This window comes from Nilaparvata lugens, chromosome 3 (assembly GCF_014356525.2).
Source record: "Nilaparvata lugens isolate BPH chromosome 3, ASM1435652v1, whole genome shotgun sequence".
NCBI lineage: Eukaryota > Metazoa > Arthropoda > Insecta > Hemiptera > Delphacidae > Nilaparvata > Nilaparvata lugens.
This window is the reverse complement of record NC_052506.1, coordinates 81,767,226-81,781,799: the sequence shown is the minus strand read 5'-3', so window position 1 is coordinate 81,781,799 and position 14,574 is coordinate 81,767,226. Positions and strand designations below refer to the sequence as shown.

General features: G+C 38.3%; 1 protein-coding gene across 2 annotated transcripts in view; it reads right to left on the bottom strand.

Moving 5' to 3' along the window:
- Positions 1-1,031: 1,031 nt before the first annotated feature.
- Positions 1,032-14,574, bottom strand: part of LOC111057871 (ADP-ribosylation factor-like protein 5B) — a 36,514-nt gene continuing 22,971 nt past the window's right edge. For both annotated transcript variants that reach the window (XM_039424781.1, XM_039424782.1), the window contains exons 3-5: positions 9,923-10,131; positions 2,734-2,969; positions 1,032-1,524 (exon numbers count right to left, since the gene is read on the bottom strand). In XM_039424781.1, coding sequence (XP_039280715.1) covers positions 1,476-1,524; positions 2,734-2,969; positions 9,923-10,131 — 494 coding nt within the window. In that variant the 3' untranslated portion in view covers positions 1,032-1,475. The remainder of the gene's footprint in view (positions 1,525-2,733; positions 2,970-9,922; positions 10,132-14,574) is intronic.

Below are 14,574 nucleotides of genomic sequence, written 5' to 3'. Positions count from 1 at the left end.
AGAAATTTACAAATTGGGGTACCTTAATTTTTTTTCGGAAAGCAATACTATCCTTACCTATGGTAATAGGGCAAGGAAAGTAAAAACCACGGACCATCGTCCCTTTTGAAAAACAAAAAGTATATCAGATTTGGCTAAAATTTTCACCAAAGATAAAGCTTGATCTGAGAAATGTGGAGCCAAATTTGGCTCCCCACTTACTATACAGAGTGTGTTATGCAGTTACAAACATAAAATTTTCAAACGCCATATCCAAGTGAAGAATTTTGCGAATTTGATTCCAGATTCGGTTTCCTCGCATCAAAGAGCATAAGGTCACTAACATAAAATTTTCAAATTTTTAAACACCAACCCCATCAGCTGATCGGAGAGCTTCCTGCTCTGCCGACTCTGAAAACACCGCCTGAAAAAACCACAAATATGGTCTTGCCCTAAAAAGGAAAGCCGCGTATAAAAAACAGCGCGTCTTTGCTCCTCGAAAGGTCTCAATTATATGAAAACCTCTTCACTATGCGTGCACCCTAAGTCTGACACAGATTGAAATAGCTTTCTCTCTCAGAGACAGTGTTCAAACCGACAATACTAAACTACCACACACTAAACATAACCCTTGGTTCATGGTGCTATCCAATTCTACCGTGTGGAAACCTTTTTTCATGGGCAATTTAATTCAAACATCCCGCTGTTAAAATAAGGTAATTGATAAGTTGATACATAGGATTGGTTACACAAGAATCTGTTGAATTAAAATTGCAGTTTTGTGCCACGAAAACCAATGGGAGAAGACTTATTTTCAAAAAGACTTATCTTAAATGATTCTCAACTTTGAAAAGAAAGCTATTCTAATTATTTGTCTCGTGGAATTTAATCCTTGTTAAATTCAACAGTCTTTTGTGCAACCGGACCAGAGAGATCGAAAAGTTACGCAACCCAAACCTCAAAAGTGACATCAATCCAGTTGCGTAACTTTTAATCACTTAATATAAATTGCTATCAATATACTGGTGACTAAACACGCACAACAACCTTGCTTTATAGAAAATTAATTTATTATTTTTACTCGATTTGATTTATCAACTCATTCTGCTTATAGTTAAAAAGTTTATCTCATACAATGATAGTATTCACTGAAATAACTCAATAGATACTTCAAACTCTTGACAGTTTTCAGCATACAATTAGCCTATTTTTCGCACTCACACACTGAAATGTTGATGGATCCTCATAAAATGTTCATAGTTTTAATAATTGTTCACTCATCAACCAACTCCTTGTCACTATTTTTATCACAATTTCACAACTAAAAAGTACTGAAACGGCACTTCGACGAATTCCATTAAAACTATTCTAATATCGTTAATAATTGTACAATTATTAATAAAACACAGTTTTTGTTCCTCGAAACACTCTCACAATTTTCTGTTTAAATACAGTTCAAAACAGAATTCCATTTATTCGTTGTAAATGAACGGATGTCACTTTCTTTTTAACCTGCTCACGATCCATTCCAAGCCTTGGTATAACCTAAAAAAGAACAAAGTACGTATTAGTTGAAATAAATATTCCACCATGCCCATAATATTTGTCAATTTCTACTCAACATAAATCCAACATTTTAATTCAATTTCATCTAATTCATTCATCATTTCGGTCAATAGTATTTAATGAATTAAAATTTCATAAGAAAATAATATTCAATGAAACAGAAAATTTGGAATTAAATATAAAAAATCATTGTTGAAATGTTGCAGAGATCGATGAGGAATCTCCAACACAGATTTCAATAATGTATTCGTGCAGGAGAAAGCAATCTAAAGATAGTAATTTTTATAAAATGATAAATGTAATTCGTGATTATTACACATTTCTTCGCCACAGTCTACTGACTGGAGAATTGTCAAGTTAGTGCTTCACCCATAACATGGTGTCGTGGGGTGACCAAATTATGATCAAACTGATCATAGTGCTCAAATTTTCAAATACATTCTTTTGCTCTCTATGAATTTTAGACAAGGTGGGAAAAGGTTGAAGAGACGCTATCTTGCAGGTATTTGTCTCAACTCACACTACCTCGACTCAAATCGTACGACTCCAGTCGAGGATACCTTACGACTTTTTTGCTCATTGTCACTACTTCAGTTCCATGCTACTCGATCTACTAACCTTACTTTATTGAAAATATAAGATCTAATTCGTCACTACTTAGCATGTAACAAATTTTATAAAAATTATTATGGATATATTATCTAATTATTGTCTTATCTAATCTTATCTTATAATTAATAAAACATAACTTCACTTTCATTAGAAATGCAAGGTACTACGCAACTCGACGCTCGACTCAGTCTCACAGTCGTGAGGTCGCGGAGACTAGAGTCGACTGGTTTTAGACACGACTCAGGTCGAGAAGAGACTCGACTCTAGTCGACAGCATGTGTTTTCAAATGGTGACACTCAGACCAGTCGATTCTAGTCTCCGCGACTGTCACCATTTGGAAACACATGCTCTCGACTAGAGTCGAGTCTCATCTCGACCTGAGTCGCGTAAGTGTGAGTTGAGCCTATAAGTTATATCGAATAATCCAGCGATATGATGAGTAAAGATCAAGTGCCTGACGAATATAATATAAATTTGAGAGAAAAAAATCGATTTATTGGTATTATCGATATTTTGCTTCCGATAGATCGAAAATATCGATATTTTGGTATGTTTATGTTTAGTAGCACACTCACCCCTCTCCGCTGAGCGCACAGCAGGACTGTATGTGCCACTGGTGCTTTTTTATGGCGGTGAGATCCAACTGGCGACTGATTTCGGCGGCCGTCATCGCCCCGTTGATGTCCTGCTTGTTGGCCAGGATGAGCACGGCCGCCTTGCTCAGCTCCTCGTCGTTCAGCATGCGGTACAACTCCTCCCGCGTCACCGACAGACGCTCGCGGTCCGTCGAATCGATCACCACTATCACAAACTGCAACACACACACAAAGTAAATTCTTCATTTGTCTCTCATAATTGCATGAGACATTGGGCCATATGAATAAAACCAAAGCATATGCTCATGAGCATGAGCATGGAGCATAGGGTTTTGCTCAAGAACATTAGGTAGAAGCATAAGCATTTGCTCATTTTTATATGAATAAGCTTTACCTTATACTCTTAACTCATGCTCCTGAACTCTGGAGCAAATGCTCACGTATTTTAAAGATTTTTCATCAGCTGATTCATTCGCCTTTATGGCCTTACTTTGTTTTTATAGCTCACGTAAGCGCTAAATATGCAAGTAGGAGACACCGCTTGTGTTTGCGTCGTCTGCTCTGTTTTCTATTTATGAATTGAGTTTTAGGTTAGTTGAGTTTAGAATTTTGAAATAATAGCGTGAAAAAATGTCATCTCTATAATAATCTCCACCATAATCTTATAATATCAATAGCCTTCTTATAATCGTCTACACTCTCATCTTCTTGAATGCCTATTTCCTATTTTGTGATGGCTATCTTTATATCGGATAGGTTATCTTTTGTATTTATTCTTATGTAGGAATAATGGTGATATTATATCATGGTTGAATCTAAAAAGGGTTTTATAGTTCTCAACTATTGGTTGTGATCGTATCTGGTATAGTTTCCTCTTACTCACAGGAATTAGTTGAGCCATTTTACTATGAGCAAAAGGTGAAAAGCTGCTCCAGAGTAGACTCACCTTTTTTGAAGCATTTGCTTTAAAAGTTGAGCAAATGCTCTAGTTTATTCATACAATTTTGAGGAAAAGCTTTTACTTTTGAGCAAATGCTCAAACTATTTTTATTTATTTATTTTTTGATGAGCATGAGCAAAAGGTTTTGCTAACGTTTATTCATATGACCCATAGTGTGCGTTCATGGGAGGTTGAGGTGCATGCACGACTTCGACCAAGGACAGTAGAATGCGTTCGGTGAGAGCTTTTGACAATTCAGTATCCGGTCGCCATCTTGGAGCAGAGTGGAGTGGAGTGGGTCATGACTCATGATCATATGCACCGCTCGAAAAGTATGTTCCACAAACTGGTAACCAGGATCAAAGCGCTCCTATTGGTCGAGAGTTAAAGCTTTGGTCGTCTGCTGTTAGGCCAATTATGTTGTCTCCAAAACGTTCACGTTTACATAATCATCATCGTTATCGACATCTATTTCTCCTTACTCTTCGAAAATCCTATTATATAAGCGAGCAATTTCTGTATATCTGTTTATATTTTTCTATTTTTATATCTGGTAATATGGTTATTCATGTTCAACGGATCTCGAAAGCGGCTCTAACGATTTTCCCGAAATTTGGAATATAGTAGGTTTATTATATCAAAATTCGATATTCGACACTAGATCTCATCCCTGGGAAAACTCGCTAAAGGACATGAAAATTCATCCTTGGAAAAACAGATGATGATTTCGTCGTCTGTCGATAATAGAAGATGCGTGTTCCTGTGTGGGAGATCAGCTGCGTAATCAATTAGCTTACCGTATCTCGCGAGAAATCTAGAAATTTTAACTGACTCAATCAAAATAAAGTAATCTGATTTGTTGACATGAGATGATATATATCATAATATTCAAAGTTAATCATTATTATACAGTTCTAAGTGATCAGTGAGTGTTATTTTGTTATTCAATTTGGTATGTAAACAATCTAAATTAGAACTTTTACGTTTTCAAATATTTGGACTGAAAATTTCACCTGAATTCAAGTATATGGAACATAACCTACTTTTTGGAATATTAAGTGTATAAATTAAAATTCGGGGAAGAAACAGTTTTGGGCTGTGCCTGTTAGTCCTTCCCCAATCATTTTAAAGAATTGAGTTCTGTTTATCAATAAATAAATAACGAGCAAAGCTCGGTGCCCCGATATTAATTTCATTATGACAGCACGAGCCATCATTAATTTAAAAAAAAAAAAAAACTAGATTAGGGGGGAAAATTAGGGCTTTCATGAGAACTAATGAATCTAAACATCTTTGTTTTGAAAATAAAACATAGGTCTAAAATAATGCTATTCACCTGATGTAACCAACATTACATTTTTGCTAAGGTCTATTGCAACATACATAAAAATAATAATGGCTTGGACAAGCTTCTGCTTGTATTATAAATTAAAAAAAAAAATTCTTCAAAACATAAATCAATAATAATTGAGATGATTATTTTGATGACACCTTACAATCGGCTCTGTATACGATTAATTCCAAAAGTGCGCGCCAAAGACTGTAAACCAGTTCCATATTCGTTCAGTGGTAGTTGTGCACCAGTCAAGTGGTTTCTGGTTACTTGTCACTTGGTCGAAGCGGTGCATGCACCGCAATCTCTCTTGAACTCAATCATTGTCATTTTATTTATTTATTCAATCATTCATCATAACACAACTTGCAAAAAACTTCCACAAACTTAAGAACAAAAAGGTTTGCATTCATTCTTCAGCTATTCCAATATGCAACTGTTTTTCTTTACTGTGTATCTTTTCGGATGCAACAAGTTACTTTTGAGAAGATACAAAAGAGCATCGGTTGCTTATGGAAAGCTACATTATAACTCCTTGTGCATCTTTTCGGATGCAACACGTTGCTTTTGAGATGACACAAAATAGCATCTGTAGCTCATGTAAATATACATTAAAGCTCCTTGTGTATCTTTTCGGATGCAACACGGTGCTCTTGAGAAGATACAAAAGAGCATCTACTGCTTATGGAAAGATACATTTTCAAAAATGTTCCATGTTTTTGAACGGATAGTATTGTAGTGAAGTGGCCCTCCACCGACAGGCAAGGCTCCATGATCCAGACTGTACCTCAGTATTGTGTAGCAATAGATGAATCTTTCTTCACAAAACTGAGACACCCTATGGAAAGATAGGCTCATTAAAGCTGCTTGTGTATCTTCTCGGATGCAACACGTTGATTTTGAGAAGATACGAAAGACATCTGTTGCTTATGGTAAGATACATTGGACTGTACCTCAGTATTGTAGATGAATCTTTCTTTACAAAATTGAGACACCCTAATTGAGACGTCCATATTAAGATGTCAGCATTGGCTGAATGAGAACCACAGATGTAATTCGTTAGCAGAGGCGAGGCGTCTGGTCATCTTTGGATTCGCCGATGACTGGACAGAAGTTGATGTAATGTGTATTATCATTTAATCGAATTGAAATGTTTATAAAAAAATACAAAAATAGGTGAAGAAACCAAAAGCTAATAGTTTTTTGGCGAGCGCGCCAAGTTTGAATAGCAGAATAGTGCATCATCAGTTCCATCCGTTCAGTGTGATTCTCAAAAATATGCGATTCCAGTAATGCTATTTAGCACCATTTGGTTACCACCACTCTTCTGCATCACCACTCTCCCACTCTCCCTCTCACGATGGTGTAGTAAACGGTCAAAGACATCGCTATTTTCTGCAATTCCACTGTTCCGCACCAGTGTTGCAAACCGTACGATGATAGAATATAATTATCTTGTTTGCAATTTGTTAATGAATTAATAATTATTATGATTTAATTTCAATTTTCCAAATTTATTTTAATAATTAAGGGCAGTTTCCGAGCTTAATATTCAGCTAAATCTAGACTTTTCAACTCTGAAGTCAGAAATTTGGGTTAAAATGGGGCGTAGTCGTAGCGCTTGGAACAGTCAAATTTCTGAGTCTATTGAAAGTAACAGCTAAATCCCGAGCTCGAAAACCGGTCCTTTTAATTATTGATATTTTGATAATTATTTAGTTTGATAATAGGAAATAGGGTGTTAGTTTGCAAAACTGTATCTGATCTAGACTCGATAGATAAAAGCAATAGACTAGTGTGAATAGTGTGTGTGTGTGTCGCGGTTAGTGTCGGTTAATGGTTAGTGACGCGGCGTGGACTCCAATAACGTTATTTGGATTTCAATTAGCCTACTGAGTACTGAGTAATGGAACTTATTTATTACTATTAGATTGAATAACACCGTTTGTTCTGTATTCAATTATTGAATTATTGTTTCTAGTGTTCTTAAGCTTAAGACTGTATCTATCATTAATTAATAATTCAATTCAACTAGCTTAATAGTAATCCAGTATAAATAAGGTAGGATTTTGAATAGTAAGTTTATCTTATACTGTTATACTAGATGTTATCTTGCTCTATGAATAATCGTATGAAGTGGAACATAATTATCTTCTAAGTGAGGAGGGGGGGTGCAGCTTTCATTCGCACTTACAACTGAATTGTTCCTGGAGATGACTGAGCCAAAAAGTGACGCCTCGCCCCTGTTCGTTAGGTATGCTGACACAGAGACTCTTCATGAATGAGAGAGCTGCAACGTATCACCAACAATGGAAAGAGCACGTTGAACGAATGTCAGCTGATAGGCTGTGTTGTGCTAGAAGGACGTAACTCCTAAAAGCTCCTTGTGTATCAATTCGGATGCAACATGTTGCTTTTGAGAAGATACGAAAGAGCATCTGTTGCTTATGGAAAGATACAAAAGAGCATCTGTTGCTTATGGAAAGATACATTAAAGCTCTTTGTGTATCTATTCGGATGCAACATGTTGCTTTTGAGAAGATACGAAAGAGCATCTGTTGCTTATGGAGAAAGATACATTTTCAAAAATCTGGTGTGGCGCACTCACACAACTTTCCTTGCCGTTATGAAAATTGATCACCTGACGCTAGTGTTCCCGCGCATCTCAAGTCTACTATTCAAATATTTGAGCCAGCTGGTGACAGGGCAATAACGCTGGAGACACACATGAGTTCTGCTATCTCTTCATAGTGAATGATTTAATAGAATAAACAATAATTTGCAATTGAATAACCACATTTTCTCGAATTTAAAGCTTATTTTCAATTTTAGGTGGAAATGTTACTGAACATTAATTGTAGAGATTTTCATGCTCAATCTACTCCACTTGATTTTTTTCGTTTCAATTGTATCTGAAGCCTGATCTGCATTGATGGGGCGAAGCTCCTGAAATTTTTACAGATATGGGACTTGTGGCAGTTGATAGAGCTTATCGATGACTATTTTAGGTATGAATTTGATCAAAATCGTTGGAGCAATTTCCGAGAAAATTACGAAAAACCCTGTTTTTGACAACATTCTCGCCATTTTAGCCGCCATCTTGAATTGCATTTCATCGAAATTGTTCGTGTCGGATCCTTATAGTGAAAGGACCTCAAGTTCCAAATTTCAAGTCATTCCGTTAATTGGGAGATGAGATATCGTGTACACAGACACACACACACATATATATATATATATATATATATATATATATACAGACCAATACCCAAAAACAAATTTTTTTGGACTCAGGGGACCTTGAAACATATAGAAATTTGGAAATTGGGGTACCTTAATTTTTTTCGGAAAGCAATACTTTCCTTACCTATGGTAATAGGGCAAGGAAAGTAAAAATGTTGAATGTTTTTGAACGGGTAGTATTGTAGTCTAATGGTCTTCAGCCGATAGGCAAATCTACAGAACCCGGACTGTACCTCAGTATTGCAGTAGCAAATTAATCTTTCTTCACAAAATTGAGACACCCTATCGTCCATATTAAAATGTCAGCATTGGTTGAATGAGACACACAGATGTAATTCGTAAGGAATGCTGACATAATCTCACTCAGTCATTGACTTCACTGAATTCATTGATAATCTTACTGAATTCAAATAGATCTGTCAGCATAGGTTGCATGCCCCCTGTGGGTTGGGGGAGCTTTGAGTCGAACATCGTACTCAAGAATGTGTTGAAAACCAGAATTGACCCACAGTATCCCTGCTTGTCGTAGGAGGCGACTAAAAGGGACCCCAAGGCAACTCCAGAAGTTGCCTTGCCTTAAAACCCACGGGATCTGCCCCATTAGGGCAGTTTCGGAGGGACAAAAAGAAAAACCCAAGAGACTAGAGAGATGGGTGAAACTCCAGGCATAAATGTAGGTCAAGAGGCTGAGTCGAGGGTGACCAGGTGACCTTGAGGCAACTTGGCCGCCCCTTCCTCAGCGGAAGGTCAAGAGGCTGAGTCGAGGGTGACCAGGTGACCTTGAGGCAATTTGGCGACTTCTCCTTCAGCGGAAGGACCTACAAAAAAGCCAGGAATGGAACTCACGTAGGTCATGAGTTTGTGGGTGGAGACCCTGATGGCGACCCTGAGAGACCAGAGATGGGTGAAACTACAGGCACGAATGTGGGTCAAGAGACTGAGTCGAGGGTGGCCGGGTGCCCTAGAGGCAGTTTGGTGTCCCCTCTCTCAGCGGAAGGACCTACAAAAAAGCCAGGAGTGGAGCTCACGTAGGTCACGAGTTTGTGGGTGGAGAGACCAAACCTCACCACTGCTCACAGAAGGGCGGCCATTTAGGCAAAACTTCCTGTGAGGCTTTCCACCCTGTAGGGAGGGGCAAAATGAAAAACACAAGAGACCAGAGATGAGTGAAACTCCAGGCACAAATGAGGCACAAATGCGGGTCAAGAGGCTGAGTCAAGGGTGGCCGGGCGCCCTAGAGGCAGTTTGGTGTCCCATCTCTCAGCGGAAGGACCTTCATAGAAGGTCAGGAGTGGAACTCACGTGGGTCACGAGGACTAATCAGTCTGAAGAGACTGCTAAGCATATCACATTTGATTGCGACAAGTAACCATGATGAATGGGATGTTAGCATAGGGAAAAACTCCCGGTTCTTTTAAAGGACACAGGTATTGGTTTGCCTAACTAACATACTACTTGGGAACACAATAAGCTTCGATTGACGTGTGGGGTTCTTTGAACCTTTGGATCCTTGAATCCGTCCCTTCAAAAACAATAAACAATAGGTATAATAATCTCAGGTACATAATCTCACTGATACATTGACTTCACTGAGCTCATTGATAATCTCACTGAATTCACATAGATCTGTCAGCGTAGGTAGCATAGCATACCTCAGTATTTGAGTAGTAAGTGCTCCACGCAGCTCGCAGCGACTGCTGGCCGCCCAGGTCCCACATGATGAAGTGGATGTTCTTCCAGACGACTTCCTCGACGTTGGAGCCGATGGTCGGCGAGGTGGTCACCACCTCGTTCATCAGGAACTGGTACAGGATGGTCGTCTTGCCCGCGTTGTCCAGACCCACTATCACTATCTTGTGCTCTGCAAACCAAACAACAAACTATTAGTTCCAGCTCCCAATAACACAAAATACAATTTTAAAGAAAACACGGGGCATATTCACTTCATTACTTCATATAGTGTAGTATCATAATTGGAACTAAGTTTAGTATAAGCAATATTGTATGTATAATATAACAATTATGTAAATGTTTTGTCAATAAACTCCTCTGGTTGCAATTCATTGGCAATCAGAGAAATTATTATTATTATTATTATCAAGATCTCAGTTCATCACGTCTAGTTTTCAGCAAACAATAAACTATTAGTTCCAGCTCCCAAATAATAAAACAAAATACAATTTGAAAGAAACACGGGGCATATTCACTTCATCAAGATATCAGTTGATCAAGAACCGTGTAGGCAACTTGATCACGTCCAGTTTTCAGCATGTCAAGTTCCAGTTGCTTTCTGAAAGTCCAGTGGATATAAAGCTTATGCTCTTTTCAGGCCCAGTTCAGTAATAAAATACACAAATAGACAGACAAATGAATAAGTCTGTTAATAGTTGTATTGAAAAATTCAGTCCAAACTGCATTTTTCAACAGATTAGAAAGCAAAGTCCTATCAATAGTTTTAGTTTTCTGATTTGTATAATAAAACAGTTTGACATTTGATAGAAAATAACTTGAATCCAAAAGGCAGATAGTTGCATCATGATCACTACGACCAGAAGATAATACATGGGTCTCAGATAATATATTGTCTCTTGACCTGAGATAGATATGATCTATACATCGATTACCACGTGTGGGAGAATTTAATAGTTGCGTGAAACCGTGGCTACTCATTAAAGTCTGGTATTCGTCTACAATTCGCGAAGATTCAAGTAAGCATAAATTTATATCGCCTATTAGCATTAAATTTCTATCATTGAATGAAGGTAAAATATCGTTAAGCTGCTCAATAAAAGTTGACACAGATACTGAATGAAGACGATAAACAGCGATAACAGAGAATTTGCGACCAGAGGCGAGAACAAGAGTAACCTTGATTGCATTGGCTGCTATCATATCTAACGGTATTGAAGTAACCGAATACTTTTTCGAAACAAACACTAGTACACCACCTGATCTGTACGTATTATTGCATTTCGTATACTGATTGTAACTGTCCAATTGATAGGAATCCGTTTCAAAATCCGATATCCAAATCTCTGATAAAACAATGACAGCTGGTTTAGTTATTAAAGAGTGTAAGTAAATGGAAAATCGATCAAAGTTTTCACGTAAACTATTAATATTTTGATGGAAAATGCTAATTTTGTTCGGAACCTCCAACAGATCATTAAACTCTGCAAAAGAATCATCACTCATCGATTATATTAATAAATTTCAATTTCAATTTTTCAATTTCAATAAAATGTACATATAGGGATTGTAATGTTCAACATAAATATGTCTCGTCAGGTTTTCTTCCTTTTTGGGAGGTCAGATGCCAAGCTCTCCCACAGTCCCCACCAGCCATGACATGGCTCGTTCATCCGCCAGGTGAAATAGTGGAATAGTGGGCAGTCATCTAGCAAGTGCTGCATCGTCTGCAAATCTTCAGGTGCAGTGGGGGTCAGTGGCTATGCCCCAAGTGGTATGTGCTTGAGCACACCTGCCTGCAGATGTACGAAAGCTATTCAACCTGCACCAAAGTTTCCTCTTGAAATCCATTCCTGGCAAAGGCACAGATGGGTCTTCCACCAACGTCTTATTCTTAATGTTGACATGAAACCATTCCTGCCGCCACAATTCTTTAATATCTTGTCTCTCAACTTCCGCCAATCTGAGATAATGCCTAGATCTCAATCTTTTAAGGGGTGTGGATTCAACATATCCTTCATTAGTGGGAGCTCTTGTCTGGAGTCATCATTGGATCTGATATAAGCTCACAAAGAAAACTTAAGAATGGTCTGCCTCAGGGCTCAGTTCTTGCCCCTCTCTTGTTCAGTCTGTATATTGCTGACATGCCAGAAACCTTGTCTAGAAAACATGGCTATGCTGATGACTGGGTATTATCAACACAGTGTTAATCATTTGAAGAGGCAGAGAAAATTCTTACAGATGACTTGAGAGAGATGGGTAGGTACTTTCGAAGATGGCGTCTCCAACCAAATGCCAGCAAAACAGAAGTTGCATGCTTCCACCTGAACAATAGAGAAGCTAACAGAGAGCTAAGAATTCAATTCGAGAATAGAAGCCTTAAATCTCCTTAAGGCTCCAAAATATTTGGGCGTGATACTTGATAGGACACTTTCATTCAAAGAGCACCTAACAAAGACAGCAGAAAAACTAAAAACCCGAAACAATATTATGCAAAAACTTTGCGGAACATCATGGGGAGCTTCAGCATCTACATTGCGCTCTACAGCCCTAAGCCTTGTCTTTTCAGCTGCTGAGTACTGTGCTCCAGTCTGGATGAATAGCTCTCATGTTCATAGGGTTGATGTTCAGCTAAATAACTCAATGAGAATGATAGGTGGTGTTCTGAAATCTACCCCTGTGGAATGGCTCCCGGTGTTGAGTCACATCCCACCCCCAAATCTTCGACGCATGAATGCCCTCACTAGAGAGTACAAGAAGATACAGGAAAATCAAAGCCTGCCAATACATGAGGATATACAAGATGCCAATCAGAGCCGCCTGCAATCTCGTAAGCCACCGGTTAGGACGGCAATTACAGCCTTAGATTCAGGTTTCCGTTTAACTGAGGCCTGGCAACAAGCGTGGTCAGCAAAGCAGAACATTGACATCCCATTTGTAGCCAGAAGGCCCCCAGGCTTCGATTTGCCTCGTAAAACATGGTCGGCATTGAATAGGGTACGAACTCATCATGGTAGATGTGTCTATCAGATGCATAAGTGGGGGAAGGCTGACTCCCCTTTCTGTGAGTATGGAGCAGTCCAGACTGTGAGACACATAGTGGAGGAGTGTCCCAGATCAGCATACACGGGTGCACATGAAGATTTCCTGGTGGCTAAACCAGCATCAATAGCCTACTTAAAAACCCTGGAAGCATGCCTCTAATTTCCAGGTCAAAAGTGACTAAGATATTTTCATTCGTTTTATATATGAATTTTCTATTGTTTTCTTTTTTTTCGAATTTTGTGATCATAAATGTGTTGTGTATACTGCCATACGCTAAATAAATCTGGAGGATAAGCGGTTCATCAACTGATAAGTCCTCTCTTTAAGTGGATATAGAATCATATTATATACTAGCAGGTAACCCGTGCTCCGCAAGGGTCCAATTGAAATCTTGACGAACTGAAATCTTGAAGAATATAAAATAAGCCTATAACCATTTTCGGTATATTAAGAATATATATGCAAAATTTCAAGTTAATCATCTTATTAGTTCGGACGAGATGATGCGTCATTCGTGACAAATTGACGTACTGAATGACTAAACCTCCCATTTCTTTCAGTATCTCAAGGAACGGTCAAAGTAGGTACTTGACAAACTGAAAACATAACGAAATTATGTCCAAAAAATGATGGATCCGTGTGGGAAAAGGGCGATGCGCTCTGGAGCAAAAGAGATGGGGCCTACAGCAGTCAGATTAGTGTGGCCAAACACAAACCATGAGCCACATAACTGCTGAGTGTCCAATCCATTCTTTTGAGGGAGACCTAAGAGAGCTGCATGAAGCCACAAACAGAGCTGTAGACTGGTTAAAGCAGCTATGAGGAGAACTGTGAGTGACTCTGGAAGAAGAACTGAATATTTTTATTTTTGAAACTGATATTTTACGTTTTGAAGACGAGGGTCTAAGACCTGATTATTATTTTATTTCCTGAGAAGAATTTCAAGGCTGGTGTTAGCGTCGGACCATACGATTCAATGAATGGATGAATGAATTCCCAAAAATACAGTTACAAGTGAATTGTGTGAAAACACAGAATTCACTGTGTGTGAAAATAAAAAATGAATTATTGTAAGAATTCTATTCCAATATTTGTTAAGGTAGCATTAGGATCTTGTCAGTCGGTAGAGACCGCTGATCATCCGCAACGCAGTGAAGCTATATAAGGTGTGTGCACGCAAAGACGGCAAGCGTTCTGTGGTCCACGTACTTTCTATGGACAAAATAGCGGTGGTCAAATACAAGCGTTCTAGTTGGATTTCTGAATTGCAGATAAATTGACGAAATCTAATTTCATTAGGTTGTCATTATCATATTGCAGATTATCATTATTAGTATCAATTAAATTTAATGATAAGATATGATAATCTACCTCTGGTACTAATTCAATAATGAGCTTCAGTTTTCAAGAACGCGGAACTCGGAACGCCTGACCTGTGTATACACCCTTAGGCTGGGCGCACACCAGTTAGTCAAGACAAGACAAGACATGATCAGACACATTCAGTCACAATACTTCATATAGTTGCTTATGAAGCAGCACACACCGATTAGAATGGGCACACACCGAT